Source organism: Manis javanica, chromosome 1, assembly GCF_040802235.1.
Source record: "Manis javanica isolate MJ-LG chromosome 1, MJ_LKY, whole genome shotgun sequence".
NCBI lineage: Eukaryota > Metazoa > Chordata > Mammalia > Pholidota > Manidae > Manis > Manis javanica.
Window position 1 is genome coordinate 221,712,162 of NC_133156.1, and position 22,558 is coordinate 221,734,719.

General features: G+C 49.4%; 2 protein-coding genes, 1 long non-coding RNA gene and 2 other non-coding genes across 20 annotated transcripts; 2 read left to right on the plus strand and 3 right to left on the minus strand.

Annotated features, from left to right (window-relative positions):
* Positions 1–1,298: 1,298 nt before the first annotated feature.
* OST4 (oligosaccharyltransferase complex subunit 4, non-catalytic) lies at positions 1,299–2,590 on the plus strand. The gene is made up of 3 exons (XM_017650710.3): positions 1,299–1,456; positions 1,581–1,718; positions 2,355–2,590. Exon 2 carries the CDS (start codon positions 1,582–1,584, stop codon positions 1,693–1,695), a length of 114 nt encoding a protein of 37 aa, XP_017506199.1. The 5' UTR covers positions 1,299–1,456; position 1,581; the 3' UTR covers positions 1,696–1,718; positions 2,355–2,590.
* Positions 2,389–20,475, minus strand: AGBL5 (AGBL carboxypeptidase 5). Of its 15 annotated transcripts, none has more exons than XM_073215415.1 (17): positions 20,286–20,475; positions 18,711–18,971; positions 18,283–18,454; positions 17,817–17,980; positions 17,068–17,245; positions 16,615–16,793; positions 15,736–16,192; positions 15,076–15,245; positions 14,609–14,744; positions 13,757–13,959; positions 12,905–13,119; positions 10,513–10,623; positions 5,521–5,676; positions 4,319–4,431; positions 3,350–3,480; positions 2,862–2,979; positions 2,389–2,733 (listed from the first exon to the last, which is right to left on the minus strand). In XM_073215415.1, the coding sequence occupies exons 1-17, from the start codon at positions 20,459–20,461 to the stop codon at positions 2,668–2,670; spliced, it is 3,006 nt and encodes a 1,001-aa protein (XP_073071516.1). In that variant the 5' UTR covers positions 20,462–20,475; the 3' UTR covers positions 2,389–2,667. The 15 variants fall into 15 exon arrangements, 12 of the variants coding, with proteins under 12 accessions (XP_073071516.1, XP_073071518.1, XP_073071547.1 ...); XM_073215417.1 differs by lacking the exon at positions 3,350–3,480 and adding an exon at positions 3,967–4,013; XM_073215446.1 differs by lacking the exon at positions 20,286–20,475 and adding an exon at positions 20,046–20,219.
* Positions 20,293–21,498, plus strand: LOC140844104 (uncharacterized). Of its 2 annotated transcripts, XR_012122330.1 has the most exons (3): positions 20,293–20,396; positions 20,667–20,732; positions 20,822–21,498. It is a non-coding gene; the product is annotated as an uncharacterized lncRNA (long non-coding RNA). The 2 variants fall into 2 exon arrangements; XR_012122329.1 differs by lacking the exon at positions 20,293–20,396 and having other exon boundaries at positions 20,619–20,732.
* On the minus strand, positions 20,560–20,632 carry TRNAA-AGC (transfer RNA alanine (anticodon AGC)). The gene has a single exon. It is a non-coding gene; the product is annotated as a tRNA-Ala (tRNA).
* On the minus strand, positions 20,969–21,057 carry TRNAY-GUA (transfer RNA tyrosine (anticodon GUA)). Its single transcript is given in 2 exon segments — positions 20,969–21,004; positions 21,021–21,057. It is a non-coding gene; the product is annotated as a tRNA-Tyr (tRNA).
* Positions 21,499–22,558: the final 1,060 nt, after the last annotated feature.

Consider the following 22,558-nt stretch of genomic DNA (forward strand, 5'->3'; position numbering starts at 1 on the left):
GCAGAGCTGGGAACAGATTGCTCACTAAGGGACATGAAAAAGTATACATCTGGGGTTTCACTGTTTTGTGGAAGGGCTGGGATTCTACATAGGAAACTTCTGGGAAATACTGGATAGGCGCTGGGGTGGGGCAGGGTGGCAACTTGGGGGAGGCTAGGGGAACTACAGATTGTTAAAGGCTGAGTTAGGAGTCACTGGGCTGAAGCATGGAAAACAAACTGTTGATGGTCCCAGGCCAGGGGAACTCACTCTGGGATAGTGCACCCCAAGCACACAGGGCACACAGGCAGCAAGGTGGCCCCCTGACCCAGCTGTTCCAGCCCCACAGCAGCTTCTGTAGTTTTCTTTGGCTCAGAGAAGCAGAGGCATCCCCTGAGCCCCGGCCCCCCTCTACCGCAAGCAACTGGCTTCCATTACCCCTGACAGCTCCAGAGCAACAGCCCAGCCCCCCGCCCCAGCCTGGCTCAGTGCCGTTCCCTTTTATGGTGAAGCTGAGAGAAAGGAGCGAGGGGGGAGTAGTTTCTGGCTGGGCAAAGGCTTGTAAAGCCCGAATGCCTCACCCTCAACCAGAGACCCTCGGACATCTACCACCATCATCATTCTTTCTCCTCAGTGACCAACTCTGCCTCCAATCCACAACACCTCTTGCCTGTCCCACCCCTTCCTCCCCTCCCCTCCCCTCCCCCTTACATCCTGGGGGGTGATTTCCCACTTGGCCTAAGTCCCACGGTTTGGGTTTTGATTCCGGGAGGGTCCGCCCTATTTCCGACGCCCACCTCCGGGGGTGGGTGGAAGGAGGGAGCCCGGGTAAGGGCGGCAGGCACTGGTAAGATCATAGGCAGGAGGGCTCTACTAGGCGTATGTCGGGCAGAACAGAAAGGCTGGCGCTGAGGAGAGGAGCACCCAGCCGCCCCAGCCCTCTGCACCGCCTCTCACCTCTCTCCCCGCCGACGGTGCGGGGAAGGGACCCTGAGGGCAAGGCCCAAAGGAAGCACCTGGTTGGGCCGGGCGAGTTAGCACAGGGTGGGCAGCGGGAGGCCAGAGCAGGAAGGAGGGTCGGAGGCTAGGGGGTCAGGCCGGGCCTCCCGCCCTGCCCGGCCACCGCACCCTCGCCCTAGACCACTCCTCGGCCCCGGGTAAGAGGCCACAGGGTTGCTAACCGCGTCCCCAGCTGCGCCAGCTGCAAGCAGCTGCGCGGGGCCGGCCCGAGGAGCTTGTCTCGTCACCCGCGCACCCCTGAGGGCGGACCATCCTCCGGCAACCCAGTCCGAGGCCCCGCCCCTTGAAAAGGCGCCGCGGGGAGCAGGCGAGACGGCGGGGCTAGAGAGCCCGTTGGGGGCCCCCGCCGCACCGCGGAAGTATCCGGTTTGGGACTGGGCTGGCGATACAAACTTCCGGTCCAGGTCTACCTCGAGCTAGAGCGGGCACCGAGAGGGAGCCAGGCCGAGCTGATCAGGTGAGGGGCACGCAAGCGCGGTCCACGGCCCTCCAGACGGTGGCTTGTCCAGGGGCTGAGGACGAGACCCGGCCTGGGCGAAGAGTGGGCCGGCCCGAGCCTCAGTCCCTTCTCTTCTCCGCAGGATGATCACAGACGTGCAGCTCGCCATCTTCGCCAACATGCTGGGCGTGTCGCTCTTCTTGCTTGTGGTTCTCTATCACTACGTGGCCGTCAACAATCCCAAGAAGCAGGAATGAAGGTGGCGCTTTCTCCGCCCCAGGTAACGGTCCGGGGCTGCAGCGCCGAGCTCCCCGGAGTGTGGCGAGGCCGCGCCAGGGCCTGCAGGGTTCGAAGCTTCAAATCAGAATGTGTCGGGCCAAGCATGATACAGTCCAGAACCGGGCCCCTTATTCGCAGAGGAGTGCCTTGCAGTGCCCCGTCTCCTCCCCCTTAAACTCCTCCCTTCTCGAATGGGGTGAATTTCCTAGTCTCCCTCAGCCCCCGTCTTCATATGGTCCCCAGATCCCCAAGTTGGGGGTATGGGTACAAGGAGGCACTGACACCGGTAGGAATAAAGGTACTGAGGCAGCCGCCCAAGTATGAGAATTGGGCTCTTCACTTCGTTCTTTTCCAAGGTTGTTTAGGTTTTTATTTAGGCAGAATATTTTTGTCAGGGGTTGTGAAGATACAAAATTCTATTTCCATGTTTAGGAGCAAGGGGCCCGATTTAGGGGTTGGCTACTGAAGACTCAAGTCATAAAGAAAGGTGGGGGTGGGAGGAAGGCTTGGAACCAACCTTAAGTGTGAGTCAAAAATGTAAGGGGAAACAGTCTGATGGGAATTGATTTCTGAAGGAATTCCCCAGAGGAAAGCTACAGCATTTTCCTTACCTCAGGTCTTTCCCCCTCTTTTCTAGGGTTCCAGGACATAGTCTGAGGCAAGATGGAGGGTGTGAGGGGCCTTCACACTTTACTTCATCCCTTCTACCCATCACAACATACAAAGCAACTACACCTGGATTTTTCCAAACAACTTTTATTTTCCTCAGTCTTTCTTAATCCTATGGAACAAGAAGCTGCCACTGGATAGGGCCCAGTATAGGGGCTGCTTTCTTTCCTACTCCCTCCCCCCAATATAAAAAAATATATATTTTTTTGTGGTCCCCAAATCTTGTGCTGTTGAAGGATGGGGAGGCAGGTCTCTGCTTTGTCCTGTCTCAAGGTGATGCTCTATGATGCCTCAGAACAGTGTGGCTGGAGTTCCAAGGAGTTATGGTTGTCACAAGGAATCAGCGGCTGAGGGAGGAGACTTAGCACATTTTTCACTGTGCTTCCCACTTTGGGGCTATATCGTGGGCATGAAGGTCAAGGTATCAGACCCGGGGAGAAACAGTGAGTGGGGGAGATTTAGGGACGAAACAAACCTCAGGTTGGCCCAAGGGCCCCCCACTGTAACAAATCCGGGTGTGGGAGTCAGACAGACTACAGGAAATAGAAACGGCAGGGGCAGATCGGGGTCGTGGGGGCCTGGCCTGAGGCAGCCTGCAACAGAAAAGAGACAGGAATCAGGGTTGTAAAACTCTGTCCCTCTTTTGGTCTGTTAGCCGGGGACTGGAAGATGAGAGAGGTGAGATGGGTAAGGATACGTGGGTTGAGTATGGCACAGGGGTCTGATGTTGGAGCCAGTCAACATCCTAGGCCTTAGGCCCTAACTAGGAGATGCTTTTTTGTCCGTTGGAATGAAGACTAAAGCCATGATGGGGAAAAGATGGATTAGATTCTTAATGAAAGTACATTTAATCTTTTGAGGTCAAAGGAAGTAGGGAAGGAAGAAAATGATCCTGAATGGCAGAGATGAGAATGAGGGGAGGGCAATGAAAGGTGGGGTGAGGGATTGGACCCTGGTGCTCACCCTGGTGCAGAGCAGGGTCCCGGCTCTGGCTTACTGCTCTCCCTGGTCTGGGGAGTAAGGGATGTGGGGCCCGAAGAGCCTCTCATCCCTCTGCAAGTTGGTGGTGAGCCCAGGCCCAACCTGGGCCTAGCCTGTGTGGACAGAGGGTAGACTAAGAGACTGGATTCTTCTCATGAACTATTTTGCTCCTAGGTTTGCTTTTAGAGTTTCCATCCGTAAGAGTGTAGTATAGGGGTCAACATAGGTCCTGGGACCTTGAATTCCTGGGTACTGTTCCTAGGTGAGAAGGTAAGCAGGGTAATAGCTAGAGAACTCTTGGGTTCAGTCTATGACTACATATTATCTAGGGGAGGCAAAAGGATCCAGCATTTAACCTCCATGCCTATACCAGAGCCACAATCTGGCTGAATCACGAAGCACCATGTGGAAAGATGTGGTGGATTGGTAGATCTCCCTCAGAGCCTTCTGTGCCTCAGCCCCGGCCAGAACAGCTTTAGCTTCAACCCATCCAATCAGCAGCTGCCTGTACCAAACTTCAGCCAACTTTGCATGGGGATCTGCACTGAATTGGACTTGGTGGCACAGCTGTCCCTAGGAGCAGCAACCAGATATGTTACCTGGGGAATCCGGGACCCCTCCTGGCAGGAGTTCTCCTCGGGCAGGTCTGGGCAGAAAAAGAGGAGAAGCTAAGGGCAGGGGCAAGCAAAGCCAAAGCTGGCAGGCTGAGGTTGGGGTATAGCTGCCAGGGACACAGGCTGGGACACAGGCTGGAAGCAAGCAAGAGACCTGACTGAAGGGATGGGGGCAATGGACAGGCACTCAGGCACTACAGCAGCTCTCTGATATGTTGTGGGGAGAGGTGGTAAAGCAGTGCTGGGTACTTTCCCTCCCACTACCCAGCTGGACAGTGCCATGTTGGGCTCTGTCAGACTCAGTATGCTGGAGACTAGGGAGACCCAAAAATGTTACCTGCAATCGGGTCCTGATACAGGGGATCTGAGGTCCAGTCCCTAGCAGACCTTTCCCAATCACTATGACAGACTCTGGTTTGTCCCCTGAGGACAGGAGTGAGCAGCTACTCCCTAGGGAACAAAGGAAATTGACATCAGGGTAGGGGCCATGGAGAGGAGGGGTAACTCCCTTTAAATCAGGGTTTCTCAGTGTTGCAGTATTGACATTCGGGGCCAGATGATTCTTGTGGGGAATCATACGATGTTTAGTAGCATCCCTGGCCTCTACCCACTAGATGGTGTTTTTATCATTTTCTCCCTCCCCATGGCAGTAGCCAAAAATACCTCCAGACATTGCTACGTGTCCCTTTGTGGACAAAATCACCCCCAGTTGAGAAGCATGGCATGCTCTCATCTGGTCCAGTGGGTGGAGCAGTAACTTGGAGCTTGAACCAGAGCCCACTCAAGCTGATCTACTCTGTGGTAGACCTCAGAGCCTATCCCAATCAAACGTGTAAGCACTGAAGGATGAAGTCAGCAGTACCCAACACTGGTGGATTGGGGGCTACTCATTGAAGAGAGTTCACAGATTGGGAGTAGTGGGCTCTGAGGAAGGTACATGTTGGATTGGCGAGTTAGAAATCATTCCCATCCAGTCCTTTCACAGCTGTGTCTATAACTTGAGAGCAGACAGAAAGCTTGGGTTTTATGTGGATGATATGGTCATAGAACATTTGCAGTGATGATGACAGGTGAAAGCGCTATAGTTTCTTTTTTTTTTTTTTTTCAGTTTTCAGTTTTGTCTAATGTTGCCTAGCTCCTAGAGGCAGAGAACTTGAATAAGTAACAGGCAGGAAAAGTCCTCAGGTTCTTCATCTGTAAAAATGAGGATGAAATAAGAACATGCTTAGAGTAGTGCCTGCCCAGTAGGAAACACTCAATAATGATAATTGCTATTTTATTATACAAAGACCTTCATTAAATTCCACCTCCTGCACAAGAAAGGACATGGGTGTTGGGGGTTTAGGATGACCCAGGAGGATAACTGTGCCCCTGGTCTGGAGTGGCCTGCATTATATCAAGCCAAGGAGGAAGTTCAGATGTGGTGGCAGCAGAGCTGAAGGGATTTCTTCAAACCTAGTCAGGAGCCTTGTCTACACTGTGGGTGGTAGGGAAGGAAGGAAGTTGCTAACTCATACTTGAGTGGCAGCGCGTACAGACCTGATAAACTGAGTGCACTGGGCAGTAGGCAGGAGCCCATGTTGCATGAGGAGGCTGGGTGAGAACTAGCAGGAGTGGGGGCTGGGACCAGGCGGCTTGAAGCAGGGTGATGGGTCAGTGGCTGCTGCCGCCGTCTCCTGTCCTGGCTCCGGGGCTCTGAGTAGGGGGACACAAGCAGATAAAAGGGCAAATAACTGAGGCACTGTCACTCCACTGCCCTGCTGGCCCTCCTTGGCCAGAAGATGCCTGCTTTCAAGCTTGTCATTATACCAGTGTCCCTCTTCTAAAGTAAATGTAAGATGGGTTAGAAACACTTCTAATATTTACTCTAGCTATCTAGTTCTCATCCTCCTTACCTCTTTGTAGGTTAACCTACTCACCTACCAGTTCATTCTTCTGGCAAAGAAGTTACTGAATTTGGCTTCAACAACGCGGCTTCCTTAGGTTCTCCTCTTACCTCTAAATGTTCCTCTTTAACTCCTCCTGCCCATGGTGCCCCAGCATTCTATCCTTGGTCCTCTCCTCTCCATATGCTGACTCCCCACATCTCCCTCTAGCTAAAGAGGAGAACTCTCCGGAACTGCAGTTCTAACTGCCCACTGGCTTTTCTATCTGGCAATCTCTCACACCTGACAAAACTCATTTTCTCCCACCCTTCCTTTTGTTCTCCTTTTCCTGGTGAAAAATCTAGAAGCATTGTTTTATCTTTCAGCCTCTCCCACATACTTATTTTTGCATTTAACCAAATCCAGGTAATTCTACCCCTCCCTTTGCTTGAATTCCCCCTTCATTCTCCCTTGTCATTGCTAGCACCCAGATACAATTCTTTATTTCTCATTCAGACTTCTGAAAAATTGTTCCCCATTGTTCTCCCTAGCTTGAATCTATTCCCTTCTATAATCCATCCTTCACAGAGGTCCCAGAAATTACTATTCTAAAACAAAGACCAGGTCAAAAATCATATTGGCTCAGCAAAGAGGAGATTCTTTTTAAAGGATAAAATCTAAACCTTTTAATGGGGCATTCAAAGCCCCACCCACCGTGGTTCCAGTCTACACATCCTTAGTAGGATGCTGACTTGATCCTTCACACAATTCCTCTACAGCCCCTATATAGCTACCAGCTGCAGCAACTGAGACCTTGGACCTCTTACTTGTGCCACCTCAGATGTCACCTCTGTGAAGCCTCCTTGACCATTACAAGCAGAATTAATTATCCTCTGTTGTCCTTTGTTCCTTTGGCTAGTAATTGTGTATGGTTTCTATCTCTTTAATTAAATAAGTTATTACATATAAAGTACTTAAATAGTGCCTGGCACATAGTACTCACTAAATGTTAGCTAATGTTCTCTGATTGGAACTTGAATCTCTTAAGGGTAGGGACCTTATCTTCTCCAATACTATATATGCCAGTGCCTACAAAATACTACTTGGAAATCCAGAGACCTTAATATTTTGTTTTCCTGAATAGCAGACAGCCACTATAGGCCATGAGCTGGCTCAATAATTTTCCTCAGTCTAAGGGCATATGCTTATTCCCTGGATCCATTCCCTGTGGCTAGAGCCTCACTGCTACAAGCTCTGAGAGTTTGGGTCCCAGTGGGGCATACAGTGACTGGATGGGGTTAGGGAGGCTTTCAGGTTTGGCAAGTCCTTCCTTCTCACAGAGGAACAGAGATGCTGAATACTCTCAAATCAAATGAGCTATTAGCCTTCATGAAACTGAATTCAGTGGAGGTTCCAGGATACCAGTTGGCCCCTAAAAAAGCAATATGTGTTATATGTGAAATGCCTTCAACTTAGGAAGTAGGTGACAATAATTTCATGTCTAGCTATACTGAGTGCTAGTTGGCAGTAATAAGGTCCCAAAACAAATTTTTAAAAATTGAGACACATGAATAAAGACTAGAAGAAAGGGAGAGATCTCAGGATAGAAGCTACTCTAGTTTTGAGGAGTTTGCTGAAATGACAGGTACCAATCAGAGCCAAGAGTCAAAAATAGCCAGACTCTGGGGGCTAGCTAGTAAGAGTTGACCTGGCAATGCCAAAAAGACAACAGAAATCAGACTCATGGCCACAGTCAAATAACCTGAAAAATATCCCACCACCAATGACAGAGATAGCTACAGAGCCCGGACCCAAGTAATTTGTTGGTTAAAACAGGATGTCAGGATGATGTCCAAATGACAGTGCACAGTAGGCAGAAATAATAAACTTGATCACGGAGGAAAGAGTTTCTAGATGATCTGAGGAATATCTACATCCAGAGGCATGTTGAAACCATGTAAAGGGATGAAGACTCCCCCCACCCCCACCCTGCGAAAGGTGAGAGGCGGCAAGCAAAAAGTGAGTAAAACCCTTTGGAACATTTGTAGGTTCTAGCAAGAAACTGAGTGACACTCAAGAAGGCATGAAGCAAAACAGGCAAATGATGGTAAAAAGTCTTAATGTGAAATATAGGTGTCAAGGGAAAGATATTAAGAACACAACTTGGGAATCCTGCTCCTAATGAGAGTTTCAGGATAGGAGACAGGGCTAGTTTAGGAGAGGGTCCAGATCTGAAAAGTACAAGGCATTTAAAGACAGCATTTCAATCGTCACTTTAAAGACGGTCTTAAGACCTGGCCAGGTCTGCCTGTAAATTTGGTAATATGAGCACACAGCCTAGTTTCTCATTTTGACTTTTGGCTCCTGGTATAAGCTCGGCCTACTCAGTCCTCATTAGGACAAGAATTAAAGGGAGGAGCCTAACTTTAAAATTTCTTTGTTCTGAGCTATAGAAACAGCAGCTTAAGGCTGAGTGCAGAGTGATATGTGATTGGGTCTGCTTCTAGAGACTGAGATGTTTTACAGTAATCAGCTAAAGGTTCCATTTTGGAAGTGGCCAGGAGAGTTCCCGGGCAAAGGTGTGAGAGGTAGAGCCAGAATGACTTTACCACTGTATGGGTAAGAATGGATATTCTAAAGGCCGCACAATTTAAAGGAGCAGTTATTGGACTTGTGCCTAAGTCCTGCCTCATTCCCCCCCCAAATATCTTTGGAGCTGTCCCTACATGTAGCACCCCAGATTATACTGAACCCTGGGATTGCAGACCTGGTTTATACCCTGTGAGGGGTGGAAAGGTGAGGCAAACATTCATTCAACTCCCAACTCACTGCCTTTTGTTCATTCAACAAATATTTGCTATCATTTAATAAGTGCCAGACACAGTGTGAGGTGCTAAGGGAATAAATACATGTGTAAGGAGACATTTCTGCCATCAGATGAATTTTAATCTATTTACCATGATAGTTCTGTTTGCAGTGGCAAAAGTAAAAGTGGTGGTACTGGAGGCACTCTTTCCCTGTCCCTTGACTCATTCTCCTCAAAGGAACCTCGACTCATCATCAGCCTTTACCTGCTCTACCAAAGGGGGCCTGTCAGCTGAGTCAAGGCATTGCAGAGGCCAGGAGAGTTTTGGTAATTTCAGGTTTAGGGGCCAGAGCTGGGAGGGACGAAAGGGGTCATGGTAGGACAATAGCTGAAGGCTCCCGCTTTTTACACTTGTCCTTGTCTTTTACACTGTATCCCACTGGGCACACCAGAGGGCTGGGAAGTGTGTTTTAGTTATTGAGTGAGACTTGCCTGAGTCCAGGGTCAGGACTAGGGTGAAGTGAGTGAGGCACCAAGGGTGTACAACTGAAGGAGGAGGTTGCCTGACCCTGAGAACAGCACGCCTCCTGAACTTTAGTGGGTCCTGGGCACTTCACTGGCTTCACCCTAGTCTCTGCCTGCTTTCATCAGTGCATACCCAACAGAGAGGGAGAAGCTGGTTTATGAAACTACCATCTGCCCAGCAGGCACTCCTCTCTGTTTGCCTTTGCTTTTCCGCCAGTGTCTTGCAGGCTTTTGAGTTCCCTCATGCCATCATTTTATTTCCGTGCCCTCTCCTTCCTCCACAGCAACAGCCGCTGAGAGTGTTGTCTGTGTTCCTGTGCCTGGTAGACTAGAACCTGACTGTAGGTCTTGGAAGGTGCTGCTCAAGGCCTGGTTTGCAGCTGGGGAAAACTAGGTAAAGAAGATCCTGGCACTGTGGTTAGGGGTGCTGGGAGTCAAGATTTACTCAGAGGCTCTTCCAGCTTCATGTCCCAGGAACACTCCTGTTCATCCCAAGCTGGCTATCCCTTGGCCTTCTAAAATAAATGACATCCCCCAGCCTCTGAGGATACAACTTGTCAGACTAGTTCCCTCAGCCTCTGCCTGAAGCTTCTGGCTGGGCTATCTGGATCTTTCCTGAAATTTTCTGGATAGCCCAATTTCATGTTTTGTACTAGCCAATAAAGGACAGTCATTAGTTATGTGTATAGTATTTAAATGTGATATAATTTTTATACATTAGAAAATTTCCTGTAAATTCAAAGGTAAAAAAGAATCCTTTGCCAAATCACAATCCCAATTCTGGGTTTGGAAAGTATAGCTACTTTATAATTTGATCTCAGAGATATCGGGGCCATGTTCTTCCTATCTTGGAAGATGAAGTATGCCGGTATGTGGTAGGGGCTAAAGAGCCAGATGTGTGCAATCAGGAAATGTCACACATCTGCAGCATAGGACAGATCACACTGGACAAATGTTTTTCTAAGGGTTGGTTGAAGATGCTTAAGTCCAAATACCAGTCTGCATTGCAGGTCCCTATCCTAAGCCAGGGCTTGACTCCCACCATGGAGTCATTTGAGGGAGTCTGAGACAAAGCAGCAAAAAATTGTAGCACCAGCAATTGCTCTGGAGAACACAGAAGCCAAGATTCCTAGGCTGACTTTTCAACTCCTTACAGTATTCCTGTTATTAGTAACTCTCTTCTTGACCCCTTGACTTTTGAGACATAGTGTCTTAGTTCTTACAGATATTTATGCAAGTCCCTGGGGTGTGTCTATACTCAATCCAGCTCTCTTTATCTGCTTCTGAGCTCATTCACTTGGGGGATCATAGCTTCTCACTTGGTTTTACCCGCACCTGTATGTGGATGACTCCTAGATCCAAGTCTGATGTCACCTTTTCTACCGTTTGGCCCTTTTCTGCCTGCAGGATGTCTCCATGGAGATTGCCCATGACAGCCACGTGTGTCTGAAATAGATAAACTCATCACTTTTTCTTCCAAACAATGGTTTAATGTCTCCATGACTTTTCCCTTTAGCTTGCAGCCTTGAAGCTCTTAGTTCATCTCTCTCCCATCATTACTGAATCCTGCCACTTCTAATATGTATATTCACCTCTCCTTTCCAGATGCCGTGATACGCCCTAGTCCTCTTCTGTATAAACTACTACAAAGATCCCACCTCTCCTTGCCTGCCCAATATATACAGTTCACAGACTGCTCATCCATAAATCTTTTGTTCCCATTCTTCTCTGAAGCACACAATCATTGCCATATGTCTCAGTTCACTCAGAATCTTTGTTTTCAAGACATTTCAACTTCTTCCTCCCACCTTTCTTTACCCAGTTTCTGTGGTGAAGGGCTTGGCTCCACGCCAGCTGGGTGCACTTGCTCTTTGTTCTCTCTTTGCAGTAGCTGTGGTTCCGGCTATCATTCTCATCTCTGGAATGTTTTTGTCAAGCCATATACCACCACCCATTCTTCAAAGTCGTTTCTCAACTAAACGTTCTTTGGCTAATTATTCTTGTGTTCGTGACTGTGGTTCCCCATGTCCCATGTATATTTATAATGACTGTGTGTTTTTATGTTTACTGTGTCTCCTATTCAGTTTCAACTCAGTCAACCAGGAATTACTTAATATCCACTATGCATATTTTATATTAGTTATTTGGTAAGTAACAAACAGAATACATGTCCTTTACTCAAGGAGCTTAATACAGCAGTCTGCATTGTGGGAGGGTCAGGGAGGAAGGGAGGATATTAACAAGATACTGATTAAAAACTGCCTATAATCCTCAAGTGAGGACCTGGACCTAGAAAAGACTTTACTATTTTCTTCTTACAGTCAGTGAAGGAGGATTTATGATGTTGATGCTCTTTCCTGGGAGTATGAACAAAGAGGTATGGGGTATGAAGGGCTGACCAAAAAAAGGAAAGGAAGGAAATTAGAAGTTTGAATAATAATAAGTTTGAATAAGTCTGCCCCTTAATGGCTGTGAAATCTTAGACAAGTCCCCTTAAACCACATTTCCTCATCAGAAAATAGAAATACCATCTATCCCACAGAGTCCTTGCGAGGATTAAATGAAATATATATGTTACCGTTTTATTCACTGTTTAGTGCCATTTAAATACAAAGCATTATTACTTCAATACCTTCCTTCAAACGCAGTGCGCAAGTGCCCTTTCCCAATGAAGAAAAAAATCTCAAACAATGGGGTTCAGAACATAAGCAGGGTAACTGTGCTGCACATCACGGATAGAACGTCTTACTGGCCAAAGCTGGTAAGTACCACTAGTCTGTCCTCTGTGGCTGCTGTAACTCATGCAGAGATTTTCACAGCCACTGACCCAGTGCATGTTTTTGGTCTAAACCAAAGGCTTTGTTGTATGTTGCATATCAGGGAAGTGCTAAAAAGCATGAGTGCAGCCTGAAGACCAGCATGGCTTAGTTTCAGCTTACAAGCCTCCACTGTGGTTAAGATTTCTATAGCCCAGAAGCCACATACAGTACAGATTTGTGGTTTCCTATATTTCAAGTGGCCCTGTACCAGTCTCTCTCCAGAGTCCAGGTCACTGCCAAGGAATGGCTCCAGAGTCCCTGCCTCTTCTTTTTCCCTAAAGGCCATCTGTTTCTGGTATACATTTTGACCCATAATTTCTTGTGTTATTAGGCAGTCTCATTAGGCCAAACCTAGGGGTACTGATGCACAATTGAGCAAATGAGGCCACTGCTGGAAAGGGCCAGACTGCTGTTCCGTAAGCCTAGATCAGAAGCTGTCTGCAGTTGTTCCATTTTTCTTTGAAAGAGAATCCTGATACCACTTTCTTAATAAGCCCTGAAGCCAGAAACAATTTCAGCCCACAGAGATCTTGTATAGGATTCTCCATTGATCTGCAGTGCTACAACTGAGATTAAGAGGGCATTTTCTAATACTGCCCCCAGCAAGACAGACTGACACTGTTTGTGACATTCATGCCCCATGTCTCAGTGTGGCCCTGCTTCCTCGCCTCCCAGCATGTGCTGAAGCCCGGACACCGAGGACGCCCACCTGTGCCACACACAGCACCGCTGTGGAGCTCATGCTGCAGGGAACACCAGGTAGCAGGAGAGGCTGCAGATCTGCTGTAAACTAACTTTATTGATTCACCCCTTGGTCCCCGGCAAGTGTGTATCGTCAAGCTCTCACTTTCCCCAGCAATGCCCCAAACAACTGAACACCTGTTGCAGGGGCTCCCAAACTGGCTTACCTCTGACAGGGCCCAGCACCTGGTGGCTGACCTTTTGGGTGCTAGAGCTCAGGCCTGGCAGCCCCTCAGGCCGACTGCCATGGAAAGGGAAGCTGGGGGAGCTCTTCATCTGGGGAGAATTCTGCTGGCTGCTGCTACTACCACCAGCACTTGTGCCAGTGCTGAAACTTCGTGCTCGGCTCAAGGCATTTTCAGAGCAGGAAACAGGCAATCCACTGCAAAGAAGCAGAAGCCAGTTAACTGGGCCAGGGAGGCTGTGTTCCAAGTCTGATGCTGAGTAAAGCTTCACCTCGGGTAAAGGCACAGGGACTCATTCCAAGGGAGAAGGAAGGAATCTGTGTCCATGGATGGGGTATCTAACCTGGTACATACCAGCTGACCTCAGGATGCCTACGAGACCTTGTTCACATACACATGCTCCTGCAGAAAATATACTAAGAGCCATAAGGGCCGACTCTGGGCAGCTGGAACTCTCAGTGAATTCCCCCCTTACTCCCTTGGTGCTGGTCCTTAGGCCCCTCCATCAGTTCTGCACACCCACTGGAAGCTGAGACCTGTCCCCAGCCCTACCACAATTATATTTGATTTTATGCAGGGCTCTGGAGCTGGGAGTCTTCTAGCCTGATCTAGATATCTACGAAGTATATAGCTCCAGGAAAAAAGGAAGAGTATCCCATTCTAAAAAAATTAACTAATCTTACTAATTTTAATTGACTGAGAATATTTACCATGTGGTCCTTTTGGAAGTAGAGAAGGAACACAAGGCCCTTGGAACTCCTCAGAGCCCTGACTTGTACTCTAGGGCCCTGGTCACTTTCAGACCCCTTCTCTCTTCCACCCTGCTGGTCTTACTTGTTACTTTTGGGTGGAGTTCGAGAGCCTCTCTTCTTGCTGACACCCGCATTCACAGTGCTGCTCAGGCCTCGGCTGCTGCGCACATGTTTTAGCATCCAGGCTCGGAGGTTTGTGAGGCTGCTGTGTTCTGACAGCACAATTCGGGGCCACGGGTTGCATTCTGCCATGTCCAGAGCTGCAATGGCCATAGCTCGTCCCACCTGTGAGGGAATCCACTTTGACTCAGTCTCAAAGTCTTCAACCTAGGCTTGTGTGTTGGGGTGGGGTGTACAGCATGGTGGAAGGGAAGGACAGGACAGGCCTCAAATCTCACTGGGAACCAACCTAACTTTTGTGCTTAGTTGTTTATCTCAAGTAGATTTTCAGCTGTTCCCTCAACTGCCCCTTTTGGGGTCCTCAGCCATTATGAGCAAGGGCAGGTGTGCCTTCTGGCTGGCACCAGGAAGGAGTTCCCCCAGCACGAGAAGGCATTTAGAGCTCTTCCGTAACCTGCAGCTCTTTCTACTCTTTGTGTGTGCCCTAGGACCCCAAGATCATCACGGCCACTATAAAGGGGTGCTTCTGAGCCTTGGCGTAACCAAACCCAATGGGAGAAGGAAGACAAGTTACAAGACAAAAAAACCCTGACTCAGATGTGCTAGGGGATCTCTGTGGTATGGGGACACAAATAGGGCCTTTTCTTTTCAATACGATTATAATCAGAGGCCCACACTTTTTATTAGCTGAGGAAAATAACCACAGATATGAGAGGGTGACAGTAGTGAGCATCTCTTCAGATCTTAGGCAGGCAGGCTAAGGCTTTTCCGACTTTGAGGTTCTCCTTTCCCCACCTACCCCACATACTCATACCTGTTCAAACAGTTCCACAGTATATCTGGAGGGGAAAGCTGGTGGGGGAGGCGGGCTGGCACGGCCGTTGTCATGGCAGGCAGCAGGGATGCTGTTTACTGAGCGCCCAGTGTTGTAGTTGCATTCAAGTGTGTAGCTAAGACAGAGACCTTTATCAGTGTCCTGCCTGGACAGAATCGGGACAGAAGCACAGGGACAGCCTAGGTGGTCTAGGAAGGTAGTCAGTTGGAAAAAAGAGGACACAAATATAAAGTGCTAATTCCCAGCCACTAGCAGCTGACCTCAGCACTCATCACATACCCAAGAAGTCCCAGAAGGAAGAGTCCTAGACTATAGACTGTAACACTAATTGTGAGCTTGTCTTTTGAGAAGACTTGGGCTGTCCCCTGCCCTTCAAACACCCTAGACTGGGTATTGTTTTCTTTAGGGAAGCTATTTCATCAACTGTATCCCAATTTCCATCCAACCTGTGGATTATCCCTGAGGCTTTGTAGATTGCAACCCGGCCGCTTCCCTCCTTAGACTGGCCATCTCTGCGGTCTCGGGCATACATGTTTTTCTCTGAGAAATTGCAGCCCTGGAAGTCGAAGTGGGCTGAGTTCAAGGAGATGAGCTTTGGATACAGCATATTTTCCACCTGTTTGAGGGAGGAAAAAGACAACTCAGAAGGACAGACAGAGATGAAGGAGGTACAGAGGACAAGGAAGAGATGACATACATAAGGCCATGTGAAAATACATGGCAGATGCCATTATAACCATCAGCAATAGTCGATGTTTCCTGAATTCTCACTCTGCTTGACATTATTTCTAGGTGTTGGAAAGGTACAATTCTCTACCTCTTTTTAAGCTCTCAGCTTCTCTCTAATAATGCAGAATTCCCCCCCGTTCCCCAACCCCTGTTTCCCAAACTCTAGAATAAAGACTACAATGCTGGTAGCTTGTCCCCTCTTTCAAAGAACATGCTGTAACGGCAGAGACATAAGGCCCCAATGCCATCTCTTGGCTCTTTGAAGCTTGTTCAGAGGTGGTATACCTCTTGCAGCCACAGGCTGTTCATGGTCTAACCTTTATCTCCTAACCTGCAACACGCCCACACTCACATGACATTCTGCGAATTCCTCCTACCTGGGTGCTTTCATCACTAAAGCTGTTTCCATACATGAAGCAGCCCCTTTTGGAAGCATGTCCATGCAGGTCCACATAGTAAGCTACACCACTCTCTTTGGGAGGGATGGTGTCCAGGGTTGGCTGCTCGACCTCAGTAGACTGCTGCGGCATAATCCACACACTGTTGGGCTTCTGTTCTGCTAGCTCAGTCTCTGTCCATGTCTCAGGGTCATTCCCATCAGATGAGTGGCCAAGGTGAGCTTCATTTTGGAGATTGTTAGCTTTCTCAAGGTCAGAAAGGGGAGTGTCAGGAGGGAGATGGGAACTATGCTGGTGCTCAGAGGGACACTGGGAGTTCAGACGGGAGTGCACGTGGTGGTAGAGAAGCACAGCTTTAGCCCCAAAGATGGCTGGGTGCAGGACTGCATCAGGTTTCAGGTACTGACGGTTCAGATTCACTCCACGTGAATCTGTGCTGTAGGAAAACAAGGACCGAAACAGGGTCTAGAGGGTTGGACCAGTAAAGAAGACGTAAGGGCAGATGAAAAAGAGACTGGGAGGCTGACTTATAAAAGGGGAGGCTGAAGTTGCAATAGGAAGGAAAGAATTGAGGACAAGGACAGACCCTCTGCTTGATCTGCTATCACCCCTACCACAGAGCCCTGATGATGGCAGCTCCCTCTATCCAGCTGGACCTGCAGTTGTAGCCCTGCTCCTGATACCATTAGATGGGATCCCTTCTCTTCTTTGGTCACTGGATGGTTGGATGGGCTTGCCCTCATTAGGGAGCAAGGGGATTGGGAAGACGGGAGAAGTTAGAGGAGAGGCTGGGCATTTCACTGAGATGCAGGGCACCAGGGGGACTGCAAACAATCCCGACAGGCTGGGGAGGCTTACCGGTAGTGGCCCCGGACCACACCATCAGGGTTCAACATGGGAATCAGCTTAAAGACAAACAAGCGACGAAGGGTCTGGGCCCGAGGATCATCAGGTCGAAGGATGAAGTCCAGAAAGCCATTGAAGACAAAGCTAGATGGAGTCTCCCCAGGGTGTACCCTACTACTTAAGAAGAATATCTGAGGTAGAAAGGAGAATAGTCATTAGGGCAGTTAACTCTCTAGTTCCGTTCTTAACAGTATTTGGGGGTGGGGAGGTGGGGGAAGGGACATAGGCAGGAATAGTCACTGGATTTCCAGCTGGCTGATTTGTACGTGGAGGGGAAGCTGTCACGCTTGCTTCAGAATGCAGGCTTAGGCTGTGTCCAAGGTGACTAGAGGTAATGTGACTTTAAGCTACCAACCGTGACCGGAGCTAGGAAGGCCAGGGTACCTTTATGCTATTCCCACTCACCCTCTTGCCTGTGAAATGGAATGGTCGAGGGGTGCCAGTGTCAGGAAACAGCTGCTCTAGACGAGGCTCTCGATCTCCTTGAAGCCCATGGCAAGAACTGATTGTTAGGAGATCAACACGATGTCCATCCAGAGAATAGCATAGTATCTCCCGGTGGTAATAGATGGTATCCAGGGGGCTATAGGGATGAAAGTCATTAAGCCAGGAGATGTCCCTATGGCCCTAGTAAGAAGTGGGACTCATCATAAGCCCAGAATTTGTAGGATCTGGTCTTTCACCCTAGTGTTTGGGGCCTTACAGTCCCTCACAATGTTAAATGAGGCTGAGGATTTGGATGGGTCTGCATCGCCAGAATGCACAGTACAAGACAGGAGAAACTTACTGTTTTTTCTCCAGTTTATGGCTCCCTACGATAGATTACGTTGCACAGACAGAAAGCTGTCCTCCATTGGAACAGAAAACAAGGTGTGCTGAGCAATGGCAATGCTGGCTAAATTCTGGATAACTGATAGGAGCTGGGATATTAAGAGACATGAACTGAGCAGGTGGGTGAATGGAATGTCGGTGGTGTATGTGTGCTGAGATCAAGGTTGCACAGAAATATCTGTCAAAGGTGCCCAAAGTACCACTTCTGTACAGAGAAAAAAGCTGATGAAGATTTGGTTCAGGGCTCTTAGGGCACGTTCCAGAAGTAACAGAGGGCTATCTGGTCCAGGACTGTGTGGCAGGAGTAAGAATGGGGTTGGCACCTGCTATGGGAAGGATGGTTCTCCAGAAAGCGCTGGTCTAGCTGGTTTAGCAAATCTTGGCAGTCATTGTAGGAGAAGGGGTAGCAGAAGGCGAAGAAGGTGGTGGCCCCACGGCCCTCCACGAAACGGTGAACAAAGGATAACACAAACTGCGTCTCTGTCATCTGAGAAGCAGAGCAGGAAGAGGGAGGGGCAACATGCCATCTGGTCAGAACTAAGATCTGCTGGGGTCACCAGGAACTGACCTCATCACATTTACCAACTTTCCTCCGTCTGACTTTCCTCATGACCACCAGCTCCTTCTAGACTTCCTGAGGTAGGGGCTTATCTTAGACTCCAGGGAGCACTGATACCAAACTGGTGGCCCGCCTGGACCCTATTACTCCACATCGAGGGTAACTCCTCTTTCCTTTCCCTCCACTAATTTTAGCACCCAAATTTTCCTTCCTCTTCAAGAAGAACTTACTTCAAAGGTGGGCCGGTCTCGAATGCGTTCCCAGCGTGGCCTGTTGGGCAGTGTACGCACAAAGGGGGCCATGCCTTGGGAATACAGCTTGCTTTGCTTGTTCATGTTCATAATGTTGATCTTAATGAGTTTCCCTGGAATTCCTCCCCGGACACTGAAGTAGAACCATGACCTGAGGGCCAGAGTAGGAGCACACATCATTATATACCAGAGGGTTGGAGAGAGGCCATGAGGGAGAGCTGCAGCAAGCCAAATTGGGGAAGGGCTATTTAGTGAGGAGGGAGGGAAGGGGGGTGGGGGAGGGAGAGGGAGAGGAAGAGCAGTTTGATGGTATGAAATTAAGTCAAAGGGCTAACTGAAGCAAGGATTTGGAGATGGGGACATCCCCCCACTTTTCCTTCTTCCACCCTCCACTGCTTTGCTCTTACCTGTTCCCATTCTCAAATTCTGTTTCAGCACAGTCTGGTCGGGTCCACACATTGAACTCGTAGTCGGGGGAAGACGCAATGCTGCTGATGGGGGCTGATGCCCCACTTAGTACTCCTTCCCCCTCATTAGACACAGGTTCCACCTTCTCCACATGAGCTAGATTCCCGGAATCAAAGCGAGAACTGAACAGCAGTCCCCCACAGCGCAGCTCCATGGTGGGGCTGGGAAAGCATCCTCCTGCCGAACTCTGGCCCTGAGAGCTGGGGAAAAATAGGGAGTGGGGTGGGGAGAGGAGGAAGAAAAATGAAAACAAGTTTTTTTGGTCTCCAGATAAATGAGAGCTACTCTGCCCCTCGGAAAAGGTAGAAATGGCCTTCCAGCAAAGGCCAAAAGAAAGCAGTATTCTGTCCCCACACTAAGGCTTATAGCTGACCTAAAAGAACCCCATTTTACTACAGCTGGCTGTTTCAAAATGAAATACTCAATGGCTTACTATGCTGAGAAGTACTATACTCTATAAGCTGCTTTGTAGCCCAAATATTAGAGGATATAGTTAGAGAGATTAGATTTCTCAAACCTAGCCATGATACACCCACCACAAACCCATAGCCATCTTGAAAGACGGGCCATTCTGGATCTCTGGTTCCTAGACTGGCTCCCCACTCTGCAGGCACAGCAGGGCGGAGAGAACCAAATTTCTAAGATTAAACAGCCAGCTTTCCCTCTCCACTCCCCTGTCCTCACAAGTACTGGCCAGGCATTCTTGTATTGCTCCCCTGAACTGTGGAAGGGCTGGTTCTTACTTTTTTGTTACTATCCTATGCTAAGGAATATAACTAGAAAAAAGTTGTCTTTGCCAATTCAAAAGAAACTGGGCAGAACCCACCTGCTCACCCGGACTGTAGCTCAGTTCTAGGTAGGGCATGTATTTCCACCCTCTTCCCTCCACGTAAGCACTGGAGTCCCTGAAAAAGCTATCCTGGTAGTTGTGAGTAATGTGGGTGTTCTAAGCACCCCATACACAGTGTCTGGTAGAGACCCACTTCGGGGCAAGAGAATGGCTTTTCGATCCTCGATTCTTCAGGACCCTCACACTGACCTCACCTGCCCACGGCAGGGTGGGGTTTGAAGGCATGGGATGGGTCGACAAGGACTCACACTCAGGGCACAGTAGGAAAGCAGGGACTAGAGGTCAAAGGTGAGGCCACAGGAGTGGGGGTGGGGCCGGAGGACCCGCCGGCCTGGTCGTCGGGCGCGGTGGTATTCCAGAGGGGCTCCGGGCCGAAAGGGGCTGAGAAGGGGGCGGGGCCCGCACTGCACGCAGAGCCCCTCACCTCTCTCCGGGCCGGTGATCCCGCTCCCTCTCCCGGTAGCGCGGCGCCACCTCGGGCCCCGGCACCTGAGCCCTCAGCCCAGGACCCAAACAAAACCCGAGCGCCGCGGTGCCGGGACCCCGCTCTACCAGGAAACAAGAAGTCTCTCGCCTATTGGCCGCGGATACAGCTGGCTACCCGCCCAGTAAGGCTCTCTGCCATTGGTCAGCACGCAGGGGTTCCCTCGCTCACTAACGGTACCTGAGCCAGTGGCGTTTCGGGGCTGGGCCGGCAGACCCGCCGGGAGGGTTCCACCCGCGTCTTCTCAGACGGCGGTTAACGGCCTGCACACTGGAAGGAGCAAAAGACAAGGTGACCAAGAAATAAGTTGGGAAAAATTCACCTGTAAAATAAAAGAACACTGGAGAACTGATCATTGCTTACCAAATCCTATTACCTGCATATCACAGCCTTCCCTCGAGTCCAGCGGATCTGTCTGAGAAGGAATCCTCTGAAGCATGGAGTAAAAGTCTTATGGAGGATGCGGGCATCGATCCCGCTACCTCTCGCATGCTAAGCGAGCGCTCTACCATTTGAGCTAATCCCCCGCCTGCTGTTAAGTTCTTTCCCCTTACTTTACAGGCTGTCCCAGCCAGCCCAATGACCAGTGGACGGGTAGCAACTCAAGACATTATTTAGCAGAGTACGGTAGGACCGTGGGCAAGACTTTAAAAGGCGGGCATCTAATAATTACACATAAACAATAAGATTAATACGTCTTTGCACTTAAACTACAGGGGAGCTGCATTATACGCTGCTTACTACATATGCGCTTCATCGAACATCTGCAGTGTTCTAAGCAGATAGACAGCCGGCGTGGCTTCGGAGTAGCAAGTCTTCCCCATCTGGGAATTGAATGAAGAGGCAAAAACAAGCGGCCAAAGTCCCTCGAGCCGGAATCGAACCAGCGACCTAAGGATTGCTATCAGAGATCCACTACAGTCCTCCGCTCTACCAACTGAGCTATCGAAGGCCCCGCCGTGCTACAGCTTTGCCGATTTCCCCCTAATGATTACAGAGGCACGCCTGGCCCCCAATTTCTAAGGGAATCGAAGAGTCCGAGACCCTCTAGGCCGCACAGTATAGAGCAAGCCAGAGACACCGGTGCGCGCAAAGGACTCTGCCAAAGGACCCGCTTCCCAACCCTAGACTAAGGAAACACAAGCAACATACTTACCTGCTTTTTACAAAACGGTACACCCCGCTTCTGGTGGCTACTATTGGATCGCGGGAGCTTGGAGATCCCGGACGCTTGAACTTCTGGGCAGCACGTCCCCAGCGGCGTCGGTAGGCACATGTGCTCTGTAATTGCAAGGTGCTTGCCGCGTTTGCAAAGCCGATGGATTTCACTAGTTCTGCTCCCCATTTCCCTAAGGTTAATCCCGGGCGCCAATAAATCCTACTGCTTTCCTGATGTAGAGGACATTCTTTCAGTCAAATAACCAGTTTTTTCAGAGTCCATTTGTTCTAACTAGAGCAAGAAAGATACAAACAGCGGAGCTGCTGGAGGCTTGCACGGCGGGCGGGGCCCGCAGCGCCGAAACTCCGAAATTCGCGACTGACGGGTGGGGGTGTCGCAGAGTGGTGGCCCTGCACAGGATCCTGTCCAACCCTCAGTCCGAGACCCCATCCCGCTCACGCCTTCACCTCTTTCCAGGGGCCTGCAATGCACACTTACAATCCTTTGCCCACCAGACGCTCTTGGGGTTTTAAAACAAAGAAACAAACCTCAAACCCAACTTCTCTGAGGAGCCTTGCTTTGTAGTCTGGCGGGGTTGGATGTGCTGGGGGACCTGGCCGGCTCTGCCGCCGACTGCCTGTGCTACCTGGAGTCACAGTTGCCCTGGGCAAATCCAGGTCGGGTGACAACGGTTCAAGTCCCTTGTAGCTCTGACAGTTTTATGGGTACTCTCAGGCTGAGCTTTACATCCGAGGTCTCTGATATCACTGAACACAGCACGGCTTTCACCTTCGCGCCCATCCACAAAGCGGGGAGCCTAACATCTTCTTATTGGTTCCCTGGTTTAACTTCGTTCTGCTGAGGCAACTGCTGCCATTGTTTCCAAGACCCTTAGTTTGGGGTAGTTTTCTTGGCTGAGTGTGTTTAGCGAGCTCCCTCTCTATTTCTTGAGGGCAAGGGAGGCTGGAAGCAAAACATAATTATATTGCCCCCCATCCCCTTTTTTTGAGGCAAAGCTCGCATAACTCAATTAGCCATTTTAAAATATGAACATTCACAATGTCCAAATTATCACCTCTCTCTATAGTTTCAAAACTTGCTTTAAATCACGCTAGAATACCTGATACCCTGTAGGTAATCACTCCCCACCACCACTTCCTCAACCCTTGGCACCACTAATCTGCTTTCTGTTTCTACGGATCTGCCTATTCGGGAGATTTCACATAAAATAAATAAAATATGTGAACTTTTGTGTCTGATTTCCTTCACTTATAATGTTTTTGAAACTCATCCA

Bases quoted from the DNA above. Each gene is read 5' to 3' on its own strand.
- OST4 (XM_017650710.3), top strand. From the start codon at position 1,582: ATGATCACAGACGTGCAGCTCGCCATCTTCGCCAACATGCTGGGCGTG.
- AGBL5 (XM_073215415.1), bottom strand. From the start codon at position 20,461: ATGATCAGTTCTCCAGTGTTCTTTTATTTTACAGGTGAATTTTTCCCA. The intron at 13,960-14,608 runs GTATGAGTATGT...ATTCCCTCACAG, and splicing joins CTGTGGAACTGTTTGAACAG to GTGGGACGAGCTATGGCCAT. The intron at 2,734-2,861 runs GTTTGTTTCGTC...CTCCTCCCTCAG, and splicing joins GGCCCTTGGGCCAACCTGAG to CCGCTGATTCCTTGTGACAA.